This window comes from Notolabrus celidotus, chromosome 2 (assembly GCF_009762535.1).
Source record: "Notolabrus celidotus isolate fNotCel1 chromosome 2, fNotCel1.pri, whole genome shotgun sequence".
Lineage (NCBI taxonomy): Eukaryota > Metazoa > Chordata > Actinopteri > Labriformes > Labridae > Notolabrus > Notolabrus celidotus.
In genome coordinates, this window is record NC_048273.1 from 21,868,629 (window position 1) to 21,889,427 (window position 20,799).

Here is a 20,799-nt window from a genome sequence, read left to right on the forward strand (position 1 = left end):
CTTCTTCTTCATCTAATATGAAAAAAAAGTTTTCCTATCGTTTTAAAGTTTAATGAGTAGGCATTGTCTCTTTTCGCTTCACTGACAAACTTGATTTGTTCCATCGGCACTTGAAAGCCTCATTGTTGTCGTATTTCCCAGTGGACCGTGAAGGCAGCACAGCCTGTCCCGTCTGGTGATTGGCTGTTGTTGCTATGGGAGCGGCTCCCGTTGCTGTGGTAACGTGTCTTAAGGAGGGATTTGGTCAATCTGAGTTTCAGACTGTTGGAGCCTCGAGAACAGGCGAACATGCCAACACCGAGTATTTACCGGGGAAAACACGGTAGAAAGGAGTCTTCTGTGAGAGGAGATCAGCCGCAGTGACTGATGGGAAACTGAAGAGGAAGTTTTTAACTTTTTAACAGAGTCCGTTTACCTGCCTTTTAGCCTGCTAAAGGCTAAAAGTTTGTGGAGTGTTTGAGTGTGGCCAGGAAGTAGACGGATCCATGTCGGTGGAATGTTTGAGTGAGTGAGGCCAGGAACTAGACGGACCCATGTCGGTGGAGTGTTTGAGTGAGTGAGACCAGGACTTAGACGGATCCATGACGGTGGAGCTTGTTGTTTGAGTGAGTGAGGCCAGGAATTAGACGGACCCATGACTGTGGAAGGAGTGCGACACTCCCCGATCCTGTCTGCCCTGTTCGGCATGACAGAGGAGCCCGAGCTGCAGGGAGCCGCTCCGCTCATCAAAGGTACAATATAAAGATTGATCAAAGGTTTTATTAAAGTTTAATAACAAGCTTAATACTTAAATTCAAACTGCAATAACTAAGTTCATTAAAAGTACAAATAAAACGTTTAATAAACGTTTTAATACTTAGATAGAAAGTGTCATAACAAGTTTATTAAAGGTAGTAGTATTATACACTTATACAGCTTACAGGTTAATTTCTTAACTCAATACAGACTATAATAATAATATAATATAATAATAATAATAATAATATAATAACCAGTCTGATAAATGCAAGGAGTTGAAATGTGGATGAAAATAGTTGCTGATATCAGAGAGCTGCTCAGCTTATTAAAGGTACAAACACACACTGATTAACACATTGTGATGAACTCAAGACACTATAACAAACACACACTGATTAACACACTATAACAAATACACTCGAATAAACACACACTATAACAAATAAACTCTAATGAACACACACTATAACAAATACACTAATAATAAACACACACTATGATGAACACACTATAACAGACACACTATGATGAACACACTATAACAAATACACTCTAATAAACAAACACTATAACAATCACAGTCTAAAGTATCCCCTGTGACACACTCAGTCACTGAAAGGTTCAGTACAATGATAAGTCTGTAAAAGTCTTAAATGATAGTTTCAGTGAAAGAAGTCAAAATGTGATACAAAGGTAAGAGTAACTCCTCTTATACACGTTTAAATCTACCCTTTAATTAACAACAGTCTGACTTTATGTTTCAGTCACGTCTACGTTAGAAACCTGAAACAGGTTTAACCTGCAGCAATCCACCTTTTCACACTGGACATTAACTCATCTGTGTTTAACAAGTACACCAGACCTCAGGTGAACTTCAGGATAACTTTAATTGAATATGTAGAATAACTGTAGATGTTAATACATGTTATATTAGATCGATGTGAGTTACTTGTCTCAGACTGAAGGTGATGAACAGGTGCCTGAAGGAACACACTGTTTACCTTCATGGCACCATGAACCTGTCCTGTAATGTTTATAATATACCGTGATACTCTGTTGTTACACCGTGTCAGGTAATGTAAGTGTATTGATTAGTTATCTGATTGGTTAGTTGGTGGTTCTCAGAGCTAATTGGTTAATTGATGTACAGACGGTAGTTAATCACCGTCTCTAAACCCTCCTGTGTGCTTCACAATGTGAACATGGCTGTCCTCTGATCATTCTTCATCCTATGTTCAATGTCTACTGCTGGTCAAGATTTAGACCACACACACACACACACACACACACACACACACACACACACACACACACACACACACACACACACACACACACACACACACACACACACACACTACAGGGGTTATGGTTGGGTTTACAATCCCCCCCACCAAACACACACGCATTCAGAGAAGAACCTGGTGTTGGTTCTTTGTGCGTCTGATGTTTGGTTCAGATTGTCTGTCAATGTGAGGCCTTCATAGTACCAGTTTTTACCCTACCATGCCATCTGATCCTGGTTCCTTTTTGGCTTAGTGTCTCCAACATGTTCCTCTCTGTGTCTCTGACAGAACGACTGTACTTCGCCACGTTACGCAGCAAACCCAAAAGCACCGCCAACACGCACTACTTCTGCACTGATGATGAGTTCCTCTATGAGAAGTATGTCCAGCTCAGAGTCTCAGTCTGAAGACGTTTACACATGTTCCACTGTCTGTCAATACACCTGCTGAGGTGAGGTCTCACTGTGTCCTGACCGTCTGTGTGTGTGTCAGTTTTTACGCAGATTTTGGTCCTCTCAACCTTGCCATGCTGTACAGATACTGCTGCAAACTCAACAAGAAGCTCAAGGTGAGGCTAATGACACTGCTAATGAACAATTGTTCCTTCACACACCTGGTTCACTCAGTCACACACCTGGTTCACTCAGTCACACACCTGGTTCAGTCAGTCACACATGGTCCATCAGTCAGACACCTGGATCAATCGGTCACACCTGGTTCAATCAGTCACACCTGGTTCAATCGGTCACACATGGGTCAGTCGGTCACACCTGGTTCAGTCAGTCAAGCACCTGGTTCAGTCAGTCACACCTGGTTCAGTCAGTCACACACCTTGTTCAATCAGTCACACACCTGGTGAAGTCAGTCATTCAGTCAGTCAGTCACACACCTGGTTAAGTCAGTCTTTAACACACCTTGTTCAATCAGTCACACACCTGGTTCAATCAGTCACACACCTGGTTCAATCAGTCACACGCCTGGTTCAATCAGTCATACACCTTGTTCAATCAGTCACACACCTGGTTCAATCAGTCACACACCTTGTTCAATCAGTCACACACCTTGTTCAATCAGTCACACACCTTGTTCAATCAGTCACACACCTTGTTAAATCAGTCACACCTTGTTCAATCAGAAACACTTGGTTCAATCAGTCACACACCTGGTTAAGTCAGTCTTTAACACACCTTGTTTAATCAGTCGAACACCTGGTTCAATCAGTCACACACCTGGGTTAGTAAGTCAGTCAGTCACACACCTGGTTCAGGCAGTCAGTCACACACTTGGTCAATCAGACACACACCTGGTTCAGTAAGTCAGTCACACCTGGTTCTGCCAGTCACACCAGGTCTAGTCAGTGAACAGGTGTATTTCTGGATATTACATTTTCTTCTTTTCTGCTCTAAAAAAAAAGTTCTGTCAGTGTGTTTTGTTTTGTTTTTTGTAGCCTTGGCGATGCCATTCCTCTGATGGACTTTTGTCATTCGTCATGACGACATGTTCACTGGGCGATTTGGAGTCACATCCTGAGATCAGGTCCTATTTGGACACTTCACATGATAATACAGAGTGAACCAGTACATGTGTGCACACCTGTGACACAGAGCATGACGGGAGTGAGGCCGAAACAAATGAACATACAATCAAAATGAGATCATACAAGTTTCACCTTGGTGATGTCACTGCACAGGTAAACCTGCTGTGCAGCTCTGAACAGACACTGCTTCCTGTTGTGTCACAAACTGTCAGAGCCGATACCTCTGTTGTTGATTAGTTTCTTTTGACTGTGTGGATGACGGGGAGAGGAAAGGTACACGCAGTTGTGTCTATCCACATAAACACACCCAGCTGATTTCTACTGTCAGTCAACATGCAGGCTTATTTTCTACAATCACTAATACTAATGGATCACTTCACACAAACCTGCAACTGTAACACACAAGCACACACACTGTGAGATCTGACAGTTCTGTGTGACAGTCTGCAGCTGCCTGTTGCTCTCACATGTTCCCTTTAGTTCTAACTCTGACTCTACTTAAAAGTTATTTTAACATCACTTATTTATATCTACCGGTTAATTAGTCTATGAATGATTTCTACAGAGAGCGTGATGATGTGATGATTTCCGTGGATCCTCTCAGCTTCACCTGTGGTCATGTGATCTTTCATCTTCTTCTTCTTCTTCTCTCGGTTCAGTCCTTCACTCTTACGAGGAAGAGGATAGTTCACTACACCAGCTTCGACCAGAGGAAGAGATCCAATGCTGCTGTGCTAATTGGAGGCTACGCTGTAAGTCATCACTTCCTCTTCCTGTTTTGAAAATACTGGGACAGGTGAGCTCAGAGACTTGATTGTCTGCTGGAGGCTGCTGGACCAGGCAGGTTCTGTCAGTTTTATTTCTCCATGTAAAGGGTCCAGGTCATGTTAGCCTAGCTTAGCATAAAGACTGGAAGCAGAGGGAAAGTTTTAGCCTGGCACCCCTTATTGTTGATTTTGCAGATATTTACGAGTGTTGTGTTGTGTTTTGTGGCAGGTGATCTACCTGAAGAAAACTCCAGAAGAAGCCTACAGAGCTCTGATATCCGGCTCCAACGCCTCCTACCTGCCTTTCAGGTGGGTAGCCCTCATACTGCTGTGATGCTGTAGTACTGCTGTGTTACTGTCGTACTGCTAGAGTTGGCCTACTCTGTCTTACAAACAGCACGTGGGCAGATTCTAAACTTTCATCATGTAGAAACACTGAGAGGAGAAGAGTGGGGGAGGGGCAGGAACCTGCTCGCTCTCAAGTCCTGTGCTCCCGATGGAAGCCAGAGGAGAGGGAGAAAGTTAGAATCAGGAAGTGCTTGACTCAGAGTACAATACATCTCTTAGGGCAGGATGGGTCTGTGAAATGATCCACTCTGGAAAACATGATAAAGATTATCTACACAACAAAACTCAGTGTTCGCTCAGGAGTGAGGCTTAAACCCAATGACAGATTACGTGTTGATAAAATCCTAAACCTCTTTGTATTTTGATATCAACTTTAAAGACACAGAGGACTACATGAGAACATGTTACAACATCAGCATCGTTGTTAATATTCAGCCAGTAACAGCCCGATCAGCTGGTCAGTGCTGCTCCGGCTCAGACACCAACACACAGGTTACACTGTGGAGTGCCACGAGCAATGCACTCTGTGTGTGTGTTTCAGTATGTGTGTTTCAGTGTGTGTGTGTGTGTGTGTGTGGAGGATAAAGGGCTGCTTGTTGTCTCAGTGGTTATGTAACAGTGAGTGAGCGGCTGTGTGGAGTCCTGCTCTGAGCTCTCTGCAGGCTGCTGCTGGATTAAACATGAGGAGGCCCTGCCCACTCTGTGACACAACACTGAGGTGTTCACTGACCCTCTGCAAGGAGAGGAAGAAAACACACTGGCTTTTTTCAAAACTGCCTGCTGCATATTACCTAGAATGCAGTATGCAGTACGTAGTGCATGCTGCATACTGTGTTTGATGGAAGTATGTAGTATGACTGTTCTGTTGGATCTGATATGCAGTATGCCAGCCCAGGCGTCGCTGGATTTCCGGTTTTGGAAAGCGGAAGTAAACAGCGGCCAAGCTGATAGCGTAACTGCTTCTTCAGCATCACTTATGATTTAAAAAGCTAAGAAGTACTTTGTATAGAATCTAATAATTTTCACAACACCTAAAAAAAAGTGTCCCCCGTCATAGACTGAAAAAAGAAGAAGCCGAACATTAGTCCTGTACTTTGTGGGAAACACTATGCAAGGGAGACTGGTCCATTGCATACTGAGAACTTTTCCCGAATCAGTACGACGAAGAGGGGAGGGAAGTTTTGGCACACAGCAGATTTTGCTCTTGTTCACATACTGCACACTACATACTGAATTTTGAACAAATTGGTACATACGACTAGTATAGTAGGCGGTTTCGAAAACAGGTACTCTGTTAGACTTCAAGGGGAATTTCAGTGTTTCTCTGTTATTCAACATGCCAAACACAGACACATGCACAAACAGGATCCTATGAACATGGAATGAGTGCTCTTCAGTAATGAAATAGCAAAGAGGTCTTCTGTTTTCAGGTGATTCCAGGTGTTCAGGAGCACTCTTGCTTTTGTTTTAATGAAGCATTAAGCCTTGAGTATCTCTTTGGAAGCTGTGTGCCGCTGATAATATGACTATCTAAATGGTCAGATAAACAGTCTGAACAGTCTGAAGAACAGCTTGATGAACTTAGGGATGGACAGTCTGATATACAGTCTGATCAACAGCCGGATGGACAGTCTTATAAACAGCCTGATGAACAGTCTGATCAACAGCCGGATGGACAGTCTTATAAACAGCCTGATGAACAGTCTGTTTGTCAGGCTGGTTGTCAGACTGCTTATCAGTCATATGACCAGTCTGACAAACAGCCTGATGGACAGTCTGATAAGCAAACTGATGAACAGTCTGATGAACAGTCTGATGAACAGTCTGATGAACAGTCTAAAGCAGGGGTTCCCAAAGTGTGGGTTGGTACACCCCCTGGGGGGTTGCTGGACACAAATGGGGGGTCGTGAGATGTCTTCCAGAATATATTTTTTAAAATGACCTAAAAATAGTACATTTTACCCATTATAGTAAAAAATATCGACAAAAATAGTATCTTAACTTGAAATAAAACCTTGAAATTAGAAAATGTAATGAGTTTTCTGCCTTTCTTTCTTTAGATGACTCCTAAGTTTAGGGTTGGTGAACAGTTAATTATCTAAAGCATCAGTAGCAGTTAATCAGTAGGTTAATTCATAACGGCACAGGAAACACAGACACATGCTCATATAGGTAGGCTCAATTTCTGCAGACCAGCTGAATAAAGCCACATTAAATCACTTGAGGGACAGTGGGGGTCGCGAGTCTTTGTAACCAATATTTTGGGGGTCGCAGGCTGAAAAGTTTGGGAACCACTGATCTAAAGAACAGTCGGATCAACAGTCTGATATACAGTCTTATGAACAGTCTGACAGTGTGTAGTTATTAACAGATGAGCTCTACCTTTGTAGGCTGCAGACTTCAGATGCATTATGGGTGATTGTGGCACTAAGTTTTGTAAAGGAAGATGAATGTGAGGGGGAGTGAGAGACTAACTCAGCTACTTCACTGAGTGAATGACGGTGGGTAAAATCTGAGTAGAGCTTACAGAGAGTAAACACAGTCTTAGATCAGATGTAAACCTCCACATGAGAACAACACCTAAGTGATGTTAGCAGGAGTCCAGAGTTTATGAACCTGATTCCTTCATGCTCACAGCTCAGCAGTAACAGGAGGATCTCATATTTGTACAGTCATAGACTTTTCAGATGCAGGTGTTATAGCCAGATAAAGAAGTGAGATATGTGTCAGCTATGAGAACAGGGAGTGTGCCTCCCGTCATCACAGCACTGTGAGAATGAACAGACTGAGTCTGTTCAGCTAACTGTGAGGCTACTTAGAGTTTATACAGACAGGACACTCAGAAAGGGAACAGACTGGTGTCAGGGCTCTGTTTACATAAAAAAACATTAAATATTACATCTAACATTTAACATCTGGTCACAAACATACGTGTGGGATGGACAACAACAAAACACAACATGGACACTGACAGGGCATCAGTTTGAGCTCATTCTTAAGCTCTGCTCAAGTTTGACACCTGATCTTTGAGCTGAGGTCATGATGTCAGATGCATCACAGTACAGGTGTGCAGTGTGATCACCTGAGTTCAGCTGATGATTCCCTACACCCTAGGAATAGACTCCTGTCTGACCCTCTCACACCTTTAAACACGTTCAGTCTCAGACATAAGGATAAGAACGGGCCACCATTTACACACAAGCACTCGCCTCCTGTCGGGACTATTCTGTGTATTGATGTGCTGCTGTGTGTTTGTGTTTGAGTGTGTTTGGGCATGCAATAATTTGCTGCTGTATGTGTGTGTTTGTGCATGCATTAATGTGCTGCTGCTGTGTGTGTACATGCATTAATGTCCTGACGTGTGTGTCTGCAGGGATGCTTCTTTTGGGAATTGCACTTTCAACCTCACTGTGCTGGACTGTCTGCAGGGCATCAGGAAGGTGAGTGTGACTCTGCCCACTCTGTGTACCAGGTCAACCTGTGATCCAGGCTCAGCCTGACCTTTGACCCCTGTGTTTGTATTGGCTAGTGTATATCCCACAGTTAGAGGCTGTCTGTCTGTCTGTCTGTCTGTCTGTCTGTCTGTCTGTCTGTCTGTCAGTCAGTAACTCACAGCTGATCTGGGTTATATAACAGAGTCAGTCTGCAGCACAACAAGCTGTTGTTCTGAAGGAGCGACGGCAGCCAATCACAGAGCAGCTCTCTGTTTGTGTAATCATGTGACGAGTGGTTAGCAGCAATCCGAGTGTCCTAACGCTGCAACAAGTGAGACGTATGTGAAATGACAGACAGACAGACAGACAGACAGACAGACAGACAGCATCATGTCCTGTATGCTGCTTGAATGACCCCCCATCATCTGTCTACCTGCAGGTGTTAAACATACACCTGTCTACCTGCTGTGTGTTCACATAGCTTGCATGTGTTTGTGTTTCAGGCTCTGCAGCACGGCTTCTTTGACTTTGAGACATTTGATGTGGACGAGTACGAACACTACGAGGTAATAGCAGTGTGTGTCTCAGTGTGTGTGTGTGTAAGCTGCAGACTGATGAATAATTGAACCAGCAGAATAAAAAGCTGTGTCAGGGGTCAGCTGTTTATTGGATCTGACTCCGGATCAGCTGAAGTGTTCTCTCTGGGAGATAAACCTGTTTATCAGCAGCACAGAGACTAGGTTTAAACTGTGAGGTCATTAGTCCTGAGTCAGGACAGGTAAACTCGGCAGGTGAGTTTGTTCATGATGTAGAATGAATAAATGATAGATGATGACATCATAATCATGCTGGTTAAAGGGTCTTGTTGGTGTAGATGAGGACAGGGTGCCCCCCTCAGGTTGATGAATGTAACTTAAATAATGTCAGTCACACCTGAACTCTCTAAAGAGCTTCATCCTTAACTCTTCACTGACAGGATGTGGTTGTGAGGCTCTGAAGTGTAACTCGGGTAGATTTTATTCACCTGCTGAGACAAACAAGGTTAGTGAACAGGTGTGAGTCTAGTTTCTGTACTGTTTTAGCTGTAGTGTGATTAAAACACCCTGATGGGTTTACAGTCCTGACAGGTATGTAAACAGTCCAGGTAAGAGTGTTTAGTTTAAGACTCACCTGTGGAGAAACCTTTTTTGGGGTCTGGATTTCCAAAAGTATGAAGGTCAGTTAGTCATCAGTGTTGATTCAATGTTGGGTAAGAAGTTAGCTGGTTAACCAACTCTGCTTAGTGGAATAAAGCACCTGGACTCAGGTGTTTCAGGGAGGAACACGTGATGATGAGATGTTTGATTTCATGGTTCAGGTATGACCTTATGTTGTGTGTGTGTTTGTCTGTGTGTGTTACTCTGCAGCGTGTGGAGAATGGAGATCTGAACTGGATTGTCCCGGGGAAGTTTCTGGCCTTCAGCGGTCCTCACCCTAAAACTAAAATAGAGAACGGTGAGTGACAATGTTTAATTTGTTGTATGTGTGTGTGTGTGTGTGGTGTGTGTGTGTGTGTGTGTATTGGGGGGGGGGGGGGGGGGCAGATTTGTCTGTAACACCTGTATTTACTGCGCCCCCTGTAGGTTACCCTCTCCATGCCCCTGAGGCGTACTTCCCGTACTTCAGGAAACACAACGTGACCACGATCATCCGTCTGAACAAGAAGATCTACGACTCCAAGCGCTTCACGGACGCCGGCTTCGACCACTATGACCTCTTCTTCGTAGACGGCAGCACGCCCAGTGACATCATCACTCGCCGCTTCCTGCACATCTGTGAGAGCACAGATGGCGCAGTCGCCGTTCACTGCAAGGGTGACCACTTCCTGTTCAGTTTTTAACATCCACTCCTGTACTGGTCTGTACTGGTCTGACCTGAGATGTGTTCAGGTGCTCTCTGAGACCAGCTTAGTCGCTGCTCCTACAGTTAGAGACAGTCTGGTTTTATTAACAGTGTGTAGCATCACAGTTTGTACTGTGTATCCAGTAGGGGGAGCTCTCATTCTTTTGTCTGTTGTGTCTGCTGAGGAAAACACTGATGTTGCTCTCATGTTCACCTGTCTACATATGTCAGCACATTACCACCTGTTGACCAGACATCAGCAGATGATGTGACATGCACAGATTGTAGCATCTGATGTTTATCTCAGAGCATCTTTATCGCATCAACTGAAGGCAAGAGGTTAGGTTTTTATTAGGCAGGAGAAGTCTATGACATGTTCCAGTGACATTTTAAGAGGGACTTAAATGGACTACTAGTAACAACTTAAACACATCAAATCTCAGAGGTGCACCAGCAGTTACAGAGAGGAAATAGGGAAAACGGTGGCATTAGAATCGGCTGACAGTTAAATTGTTGTTCTACACATTTGTATCAGTCTGTGCATCATTACTTTTATCAGTTCTCTTTGTGTTCATAATGTTAAACATGCTCCTGTTTCCTGAGCACCACTCGGCTCCACCTTTCTCTGTTCATAAATGGGACCTGTCTATTACCTGGTGAAATATATTCAGTGAGAGATGTGCTGGAAAATCAAACCATGATTCAGTTCCCAAAAGATGCACAGATAAATTTTCTCATCATCAACTATCATTGAATCGCTGTAATAAACTAATCGTTCAAACCTTTATTAATCTCATTTTTAAACTCCTCATGCATACTGACTGTGTGTACGTGTGTGTCTGTGTATGCAGCTGGTCTTGGCAGGACAGGCTCTTTGATTGGCTGTTACCTGATGAAACATTACCGCTTCACAGCGGGTGAAGCCATCGCCTGGATCCGGATGTGCAGACCAGGCTCAGTGATCGGACCTCAGCAGAACTTTCTAGAAGAGTGAGTGTCTAATTATTTTCATGTGTTTGTTTATTGTGGTGTATAGTTTTCTCCTTTCAGTCTGAGAAAAAGTGTCCTTGAACACCTCGTTCAGTTTACCGGAGACCGAACCGACCGCGCAGAATGATTTAACAGTCTTTGTTCTGACTCCACTGTGGCTGAGCAGGTCTACCTCTTGAGTTTCATTCTGACCAGTGTATCCCAGTTAAACTCCTATCCACTTCACACAGGCTCTTTTACAGGCAGAGGGTCAGTGTTATCAGGTGCAGCCCACCTGTGTAATGTCAGGAGATCTTCGGGAGCACAGAGTTAAAGAAGCTTCTGATAGACAACGAACACAACAGTCTGACAGCTCTGAGCGTGAGCTGGATCCTTTATCAAACAGGACCAGGACCAGAGTTCAGCTCGCATCACCACAGAAGACCTCACTAAACTTGCTACAGTAGCAGTTGGTATCTCCAGCTATCAGTGTGTGTGTTTGTGTTGGCCTGCAGCACTCTGACACTGATCCTGTTTTTCTGTTCAACTCATAGCTGTCCTGTTGTTCCTTTCATCAGCATCACACACTCTGTATGGACTCTACACATACTCTGCTGTCCCATAGAGCCTCTGGTGTTGTATCAACTCTAGTTTCAACCCAGAGTTTTTCATTTGATGCTGTTAAAAACCAAAGGATACTGATAACATCCTGCAGACAATGCAAAGCCAACACTGTGCAGTGTTTCTGCAGGGTTGTACAGAGGTATGGGGTTTGTTATGTAGAGGGTAACTGAGGTCAAGCCATCTGAAAATAATAATGTAATAATACATTTAATTTATAGAGCTCTTTTCAAAGGTACAAAAGCAGCAAACCAAAACAGGTAGATCATAAAATCGTCACAGATAATGTAATTTCTCTGTTTAACTGCTTTGTCAGAGGTGTGGGTTAGCTCTGCAGATACAGTCAAAGAATCAAAGTGCTGAGTGATTTCTGCATCTAAATATTTGAGAGCTGAGCTTCCCTCCATAAAAAAAAAAAACACCCTCATGATCCAGCAAGGAGAGGTTGAGTAATTATTCTCCTGGTGAACGACGGGAGGCAGGATTTATTTCTAACAAAGAAAGACCTGCTGTTGACAACGTTTTGATCAAATTCAGTTTTCTTCTTCCCAGATCCACAGATATTTATAATGATGCTCTCAGCTTATTTGTGATCTGCGGATTGACTGAACGTTTTCACACTCAGTATGCCCTGTATTTGGACATCCCTGTAGTCTTTGCTCAGTCCAGCACTAGTTTCAGGTCGTAGAGATGGTTTTGGAAGAGGTTAAATGCTCGCTGCAGGTTCAGAGTGGCATCATGGATGGAAGTGTTAGATGTGTGAAGGATGGTGTCATCGGCAGAATGATGGAAATGGGGTGTTAAATGAGTGATGTCATTTTATATAAATGGGGAACAACACAGGCCCGATAAGTGAACCTTGAGGAACTCCCTTTGTAATGTGGAGAAAAAAATCACCTGAAGAGTGTTTGTGTTTACAGGAAGCAGCCAGCCATGTGGTTGATAGGCGACAGCCAGCGCTCCCAGAAGGCCAAGCTGGAAGAGAGGGCAGTTCCTCAACTCATCACCAGCATGGACGGGCTCACGCTAAAACCCACATACAACTCTACAATCTCCGCCCACAACAGCATCATCAGCAGCTCTGACCGTCTGACTGAGGTCTGTCTCTCTCTCTCTCACACACACACACACACACACACACACACACACACACACACACACACACACACACACACACACACACACACACACACACACACACACACACACACACACACACACACACACACACACACACACACACACACACTGTGTCTCTGTCAGTCTCATGGTGTGTGTGTTCTGTCTTCAGAGTGAGATGGTGGAAGGAGGACCAGCTCTGACTCAGGGAGACAAACTTAGAGCCTTAAAGAGCAGACGTCCACCCCGTCCTGCAACCACCGGAGCCCTCAGGTACCAGAAACAGGTCTTAACCCAGAGCACAAACCAGGACCACAATAAAAACCTCTGTATGAGAGTCAAGCTGTGGTTGTGTTAGTGATTAAATCAGCTCCTGAACCTCCTGTTTCAGCGTTAGTATAACCTGATCCATGTGAGCTTGATGAAGATGATGATTGTAGTAATGATGATGTTTACTTTCAGGGTGGAGGAGATGAAGATGCACAGCAGGTCAGCCTCACAGCCACTCAGGTAACTCTGACCTCTGACCTTTGAACACATCATCAGACGCAGATTTTAGGATGTTTTCTTGGCACTCTGTTAAGGGGAACATAATCCACAGATGATTACACCACAATCACAAATGACAATCCTCATGATGATTGTTTCTCTCCACGATCAGATTGTCGATGGGTGCAGGTCAGGGCCCCTCCTCCCCGCTCAAGTCCTCCAAGTTCTCATCATCCTCTGCTTCTGCTGCCGCCAAGAGGATTGGAAGAAATCCATCGTCATCGGCGTCAAACATCAGGAGGTCAGTGTCACCATCCACTTCCTGTCTGTCTCATGGAAGAAGACGTGTTGGTAAAAAGACGTGTGTAAACCTGGGTTACAGCAGCTGATAGTTACTGTGAACACTATAGAAAGAGTCAGTGAGTACTTTCTGTTAAACAGCACAGACCAGAGAGTTTTCTGTTCACCTGAACTGACCTGATCCACATCAGACCTGGATCAGGTTTTAATGTGGATCAGGTCTGATGTGGATCAGGTTCTGACGTGTCTGTGTACCCTGCAGCTCCCGGTTGGCGGTCTCTCTCAGTGATCTGTACTCTGCAGACCTGGAGGAGGAGAGCTCTCCATACTCCCCTCTTCCTCCCCCCTCCTCCTCCTCCTCCTCCTCCTCCCCCCCCATGTCTCTCACTTCCTCCCCCTCCTCTTTGGCCCCATCCTCTATGAGTCGCTATGGTAACAGCCCTCGCAGCCTACAGCATGAAGTCAACAACAACAGCGGTGTGTTCGGGGGCTCTGCGGCGCCCCATGCAGGGAAAAACCCAGGCTTGGTCCTGAGCAGGACGGGGCCTCAGGACTTCAGTCCATACAGGGGCCTCTACAGTGGTCTGAAGGGCCCCACAGGACGCTACCTGAGCCGCTCCATACCTGTAAGTCCTCTGACACAGCAGCAGCTTAGTCCCTTCCCCTCTCTGCTGACTCTCTATCCTCACATCACTAACACAACTTTACTCTTACCTGAGTGTTGTCATGACGATGACAGCCTCACTCAGGTGGCCTTCATCAGAAGGTTCAGATGCAAACACAATCAGCGATCAATGAGATTATTAATAATTAAATCAATAGAGGAATATCAGGTGATCACCTGTCAGACCTGATTCAGGGACAGGATCAGAGTCCTGTTGAACCGGACCTTTAAGAGCAGCCTGTGTTTGTAAACACACTCATGGTGTTTGAGGTGAACCTCCTGATGATGAGACATGCAACCTTTACCTGTCCTTCTGTCATCCAATCAGAGCCTAAGGAAGTCTTTTGGTGTTCCTCTTCAGTCCGTCTGCTTCTTCACTCCTAACCACTGCCCACCTCTAACACATGTCACATGACCACATGTCACATGACCTGAGGGGTATACTACGACGCAGTATTTGCGGTTATCGAGGTAACTTCAGGGTTAACTCTGGATTTTCACTACTACGAAGGTGGTTCCTGTCTTACCAGGGTTGTTCACCATGGTTACTCATGCTGAACTCCTACCCTGCTCCGGGGAAGGTTATGTTCAGGATCAGAGATCAGTTTGGAGAAAACTCCACCCCCTGACCAATCAGCTCGCTCGATCACGGAGCTCTGTGAGCTGATCGTGAGGGGAGGGGGAGAAGAGACGGGCAGGACACTTTGTCTACCTGTATGATTTTATTTGTGAAATAATGACGAACGATATTGATTATCTTTCCTTACATCATACTTAAACAGAGTCTGTAGTCAGATTATTCAGATTACATTTTTGTAATGCATTAAATAGAAAACTGCGCGTGCTTATCACTTTGAATCATATTCACATTTTTATTAGTCCTATAACCGCAGCGCTCAGTTTGTAACGGTCAGGACGGCAGCTGAAATATTACGTCTAAAACTTACCCACGACACAAGATTAAATCAGAGAGAGAGATCTCTGTCAGGGAGTAAACAGAGTTATTATAGTCAGATCTATCTGCACTAATGATGAGAAATAAGATGTCATTTGTGCATTCAAACAGTTTCCGTCTTATATCTCAGTTCTTCCTTCATGTTTTTAAAACACAGCTGTGTTGAAGTTAATCTGGATTATGTGTTTCACGTCTTCTAATATCAGTGCAGTGTTTGAAAAATATGTGGATGTGCTGACAGCAGCCTGTCCATGTCTGTGATTGGTCACATGTTGCCTTCTCCGCCCCGTTAATGTGAGCGCGCTCAGGGTAATTCTGGATTGACTCAACATGTTGATAACCAGCTTCGTATGACAGTTTAGTGCGATCTCCTTTGTTGGGTTCAGTGAAGCCGGATCAGGAGAGGATAGCTGGAATATGTCAAACTCGCTTCGTAGTTTACCCCTCAGCTGTCATCACATCAGACATCTTCAGTGTGTCTGTCCTGTTCATGTTGGTGACACATGGTCATGTGAGCCACTGATTTCTTAATGTGAAGTCACTCATTTTCAGGTGTGACCAACATTGTGACGTTCTGAGTGTGTGTGAGAAGTGTGTGTGAGAATTGTGTGTGTGAGAAGTGTCTCTCAGTTGTGTATGCATTCAGGGGCATCATTGGGTCGGTGTGTGTATTATCAGCAGGTTATCTGTGGGGTTCACTGTGTTTTATTGAGTGTGTATTTGGTGCTAACAGTGGGTGGTCTGTGGAACTCCTCTCACACTAACAGTAAGCTGCTGCTGAGCGGAGGATTGGCTCACATTAAACTGTTCAAAGGAGAAATCATAAGAAATCAACTACATAATTTATTATTATTATTATTATTATTATTAATGCTACTATGATAATTATTAGTAGTAGTATTTATAGTGTGCTTATTATAATTAATAATATTATTTTATTATTATTATCACATTAATGTTGTTGTTATTTTGATTCTAATTATTATTAATACAATTTATTATTATTGTTACTTTTATTGTACGTATTATTACTACTACTATTACATTTTTAATTATTCAAAAGTGTTATGATGGTAAAGTAAAATAAATGCTGAGTGTGAAGAAGACTTAAAGGGGTTACAGTTGATAGAGATGTGTTGCTTGGCAGTCACTGTATCTCAGGTGTTCACATAGATGCAGATCATAAGACCAGACACGGTTATGACTGCTGTCCGTCAGGTTCCACTTTCAGTCAGCTAGTTGGTTGTAGATAAATCAGACTTTTGAAAAGACCAACTGTGTTTACGTGAAGCGAGTGCGCTCTGCTGATGGAAGCCGAACCCTGGCTCCTCCTTCCTGATGACATCAGACCACAGTCTAAGTGACATGACATGATGACAATCTGTGTGTCATTGAAACAACCAGCTTCATGTTTACCTGTCAATCATTTGTCTGTTACCTGTCAATAACCTGTCAATCATCTATCAGTAATCTGTCAATCATCTGTCAATAATCTATCAATAATTTTTCAGTAATCTGTCAATCATCTATCAGTTACCTGTCAATCATCTATCAGTAATCTGTCAATCATCTATCAGTTACCTGTCAATCATCTATCAGTAATCTGTCAATCATCTATCAGTAATCTGTCAATCATCTGTCAATCATCTTTCAATCATCTATCAATCATCTATCAATCACCTGTCAATCATATCTCAATCACCTGTCAATAATCTATCATTTACCTGTCAATAATTTGTCTGTTACCTGTCAATCATCCGTCAGTCACAGCGTCAAACTTAACAAGCTGTGGTGAGGTTCCCCACAGGCTGGCTTACCTGTTCCCAGCAGACAGACACATCTATAGACAGCACTGAGGGCTGAGATACCGCCCTGTTATTTGTCTTGTGATGTGGCTGTGTCTCTGTGCTGTGATTGCTGTGTAATCATACCTTCTTTACCTCTCCCTCTCTCTCTCTCTCTCTCTCTCTCTCTCTATCTCTCTCTATCTCTCTCTCATTTTCAGTCGCTTCAGTCTGAGTATGTCCAGTACTAAATCTAGAGCCCCGACCTGAGGACTCATTACCAACAACCCCCCTGTGTGGGAGGCTCAAAGGGAAGCTGAAGAAGCAGCAGAGTCCTGCTCAGTGACTGAAGAGACTGAGGCGGTACTGTGTATAAGTGACAGTATGTTAATGACGTTAATGCTAGCGAGCATTGTGTTTTGTAAATATGATGTAAAGGACACGTGTGATTTGGCTGAAACAGAAGATTTATTTAGATAAAGAGGACAGATTTTATATTTGTGACAGAAGAAAACTTATTTTTGTTTGAAGACTTTTTGATAAACTGAAGGATCAGCCACTGATGACTCTCTGTCGTCATGGTAACAGTATTTACTTCACATGACCAGCAGATTGTTTTATTTTCTGATGAACTACATTCTTTTAGAAACAGCAATAATAATGACAGATGAAGAAGAAGGGACCTAAAACCTCAGGGGTGTGTGTTTGAGTGAATGTGTGTGTGTGTGAGAGAGAGAGAGAGATAGAGAAGGCGGAGCCAGCAGCAGGAACCGCCCACTCAGCCTTAAAGAAGCAGTTTGATTCGTTGTCGCGTTGGTATAAAGTTTTGTGTTTGTGGCCTGACTTCAGCCCGACATTCACCTTTTATTTTTTTAATCATTGGGGGGTCTTTGACTAAAGTATGTTTTCATAATTAAGTGAAACACTAACTGTGTGCTAATCAGCCTGAGGTTGATCTGCAGACACACCTGCTCTTATTTAACATGAAGCTTCTATAAATGCACGTGTGATGAAGATTAATGTTCGATCATTATTAAAACACAGAGGCAGCTGATGTTTCTGTATCAGTAGGTTCTTCTCTCTGCGTCTCCGTGTTTTAAAACCCAGAACTGAGATTTGTAACTCTGATAGACCTCTTGAGTATTTGATGATATAGTGGTGACCTTTGACCTCTGACAGCCTGTCTGCTGCAGCAGACTAAACCAGCACGGGTCAGACTCTGCGTTTGATAAGTGAATCGGGAGAGAAAATGTTCGTCCTGATTGTTGGACAGAAGAACTCTAATGAATCCACTAATTTAAAGAAACAAAAAGAGAAACCAGTTTATCTGTGAGGTAGAGCTTTCCTGTGACTCCCACCTAAGTTTACATTTTTGATTTGTGATTTACTGCTCTGTATAGAGATTTCTGAGAAAGAGCATTAATCTCTGCAGGCTCAAAAGGATCATGTTAGGATAAATTAAAGCAGATCTCAGAGCAGTAACATTTAAGCTTCACGTTTCAGATTCAGACAACTTTATTGATCCCAAGAAGGGCAATTCATTTATAGCTTACCATACAACATTTAACATCTGCAACACATCCATCATATATACATGCTCCAATCAAATTCATGTTTGAAGTTAAACTCAGCTGAACAGAGTCGTGTTGATGTTTCAGTGAGATATGACTGAGTTAAAATGAAACTAAAGACACTCACAATACAGATAATTGAAATGTTTATGATCTTGTTAGTGATCACGTGACCCCACCTGAGTGGCTGTATTGAGGTCAGCTGACCTGGGTGTTCTGATTGGCTGATACAAGGTTTTAAATATTTAAACAATATTGGAGGCAAGTCGGACCGATGGATGTTTTAGTTTCTACCTCGTCTAATAAAGAAAGAAAGAAAGAAAGAAAGAAAAAGAAAGAAAGAAAGAAAGGAAGGTACTTTATTGATCCCCAGGGGAGAAATTCAATTTTTTCCACTCATGCTATTTTTTGGACATGCTACACATACAGTTTTTTTGGTATATACATACAAATGCACACACATGCAGTGAACATGCTTAGGGAGAGATGTCAGTGAGGAAACTGCCGTCAACCAGCACACCCAGAGCAGTTGAAGGTCTCCGTTTCCTGTTACATTAATGTCCTGGGTCACAGAGTCTTCAAATTGTCTTACATGGAAACTTTACAGACCTTTTAAGAAATAAAAGCTCAGTAGAGCAACAGAGAGAAAACGTTGTTAAGTTGTTGAAGGTAAATGTTTGTGTCACTTCCTGTGTGTTCACCTGGCAGGTCTCAGGTGTGTCATAGTGTCAGTCAGGTCTCATGTGTGTAACAGCGTCAGTCAGGTATATTGATGTGAATCTACTCAGGCTGAAGTCACAGAAGTGCCTTTAAAGAGTTAAATCCTGTCTGAATGTTCCCCGTTTGCTTACAGCAGCAAAGGGCTTTTATTTTGAAAGTAACCCCATGTCTAAATGAGGAACTTGGTTGTTCCCTGTTGCAGAATGTCCTGTTTGTGTTTTTAAAGAGCTACTGAAGTCTTTTATGAAGAGAAAAGTTGGAAAATAATTTGTAGTAGTTTCTGAGTTCCTATCTGAGCAATAACAGAAAATAAAATCATTGTTCTTCTCACGCAGTTTCCTGTGTTTATTCTGAGATCACTGGGAACCACTGGGAGCTTGTGTGCCAGTTCCCCTGGCAGTCTAATTCTATAGCAGTCTAAGCCGATAGAAGCCTATAGCAGTCTGAGCTTAGAGCAGTCTGAGCCTGTAACTGTCTGAGCATATAGCCGTCTAAACCTATAGCAATCTAAGCCTATAGCAATCTAAGCCTATAGCAATCTAAGCCTAGTACAGTTTGAGCCTGGAGCAGTCTAAGCCTTTAGCAGTCTTACTATAAAGTATTCTAATCCCTTTGCTGTCTGATTCTTTAGCAGTCTCAGTTTTTTGCAGTCTGAGGCCATAACCGTCTGAGCATATATCAGTCTAAATCTGAAGCAGTCTAAGCTTATAGGAGTCCAAAAGTATATATATCAGTATCTAAGCCTTTAGTAGACTCACTATAGCAGTCTAAGCCTATAACAGTCTAAGCCTATGACAGTGTCATGCTATAGCAGCCTAAGCCTTTAGTAGACTTACCCAATGGCAGTCTTAGCCTATAACAGCCCGAGCCTTTAACAGTCTAAGCCTATAACAGTCCGAGCCAATAGCAGTCTCAGCCTTTAACTGTCTGAGCCTATAGCAGCCTGAGACTATAGCAGTCTAAGCCTATAGCAGCCTGAGTCATAGCAGCATAACCAAGAATATGTCCAAACCAATAATCACTCAACAATCATCTTGGAGACAGACAGACAGACTGAGAACTGTTAACTGCAATCCCTAAACCTATCAGTTCAATCAGTGAAAGTGAGAGTGGTCACATGACTCTAAGTCATCAGTGACTTCATCAGACTGACCAATCAGATCAATCAGGATTCAGCACAGAGTCAGCCTGTTATTATATATCAATAGATGTATCATTCAATCAATCAGTCAGAGAATCAGAGATCCCAATAAACTAAACTTTATTCAACTAAATCAGACCATTAAACTGAGACATCTCAGTTTTCACCCATTGTCTCTTTGAAAAAATTTCAAAGTTTCAAAGTTTGAAAAATCGTTTTTAAGTAAAATTTTGTATTGTGTCTGAGGAGAGTTTCAGGTCACAGACTCAGGTACAGAAAACACTCCAGTAGGTGTTTACAGGAGGACACTGAGAGAGAGCCTCACTGTCATTAGAGGCCAAATCAAATATCAACTGGAACAATCAGTCAGTTCATCAATAATATCAGATATTTAGATCAGTGCTTTCTGTTTAAAACAACCATTTTCATCTGTTTTCATTCTGAGTGAGGAAAAGAGAATCTGAAAGTGAAGAAA

General features: G+C 43.0%; 1 protein-coding gene across 2 annotated transcripts; it reads left to right on the top strand.

Annotated features, from left to right (window-relative positions):
- Window positions 1-210: 210 nt before the first annotated feature.
- cdc14ab (cell division cycle 14Ab) lies at window positions 211-19,513 on the top strand. Of its 2 annotated transcripts, XM_034709103.1 has the most exons (16): window positions 221-731; window positions 2,313-2,403; window positions 2,517-2,592; window positions 4,221-4,313; window positions 4,558-4,637; window positions 8,050-8,116; window positions 8,614-8,676; window positions 9,517-9,604; window positions 9,733-9,963; window positions 10,843-10,981; window positions 12,502-12,679; window positions 12,873-12,973; window positions 13,163-13,210; window positions 13,362-13,490; window positions 13,752-14,115; window positions 17,114-19,513. In XM_034709103.1, exons 1-16 carry the CDS (start codon window positions 635-637, stop codon window positions 17,141-17,143), a joined length of 1,875 nt encoding a protein of 624 aa, XP_034564994.1. In that variant the 5' UTR covers window positions 221-634; the 3' UTR covers window positions 17,144-19,513. The 2 variants fall into 2 exon arrangements, with proteins under 2 accessions (XP_034565001.1, XP_034564994.1); XM_034709110.1 differs by lacking the exon at window positions 13,752-14,115 and having other exon boundaries at window positions 211-731.
- Window positions 19,514-20,799: the final 1,286 nt, after the last annotated feature.

Coding starts and splice junctions, on each gene's coding strand:
- cdc14ab (XM_034709103.1), top strand. CDS start 635: ATGACTGTGGAAGGAGTGCGACACTCCCCGATCCTGTCTGCCCTGTTC. Junction 732..2,312: donor AGCCGCTCCGCTCATCAAAG/GTACAATATAAA, acceptor TGTCTCTGACAG/AACGACTGTACTTCGCCACG. Junction 4,638..8,049: donor GCCTCCTACCTGCCTTTCAG/GTGGGTAGCCCT, acceptor GTGTGTCTGCAG/GGATGCTTCTTTTGGGAATT.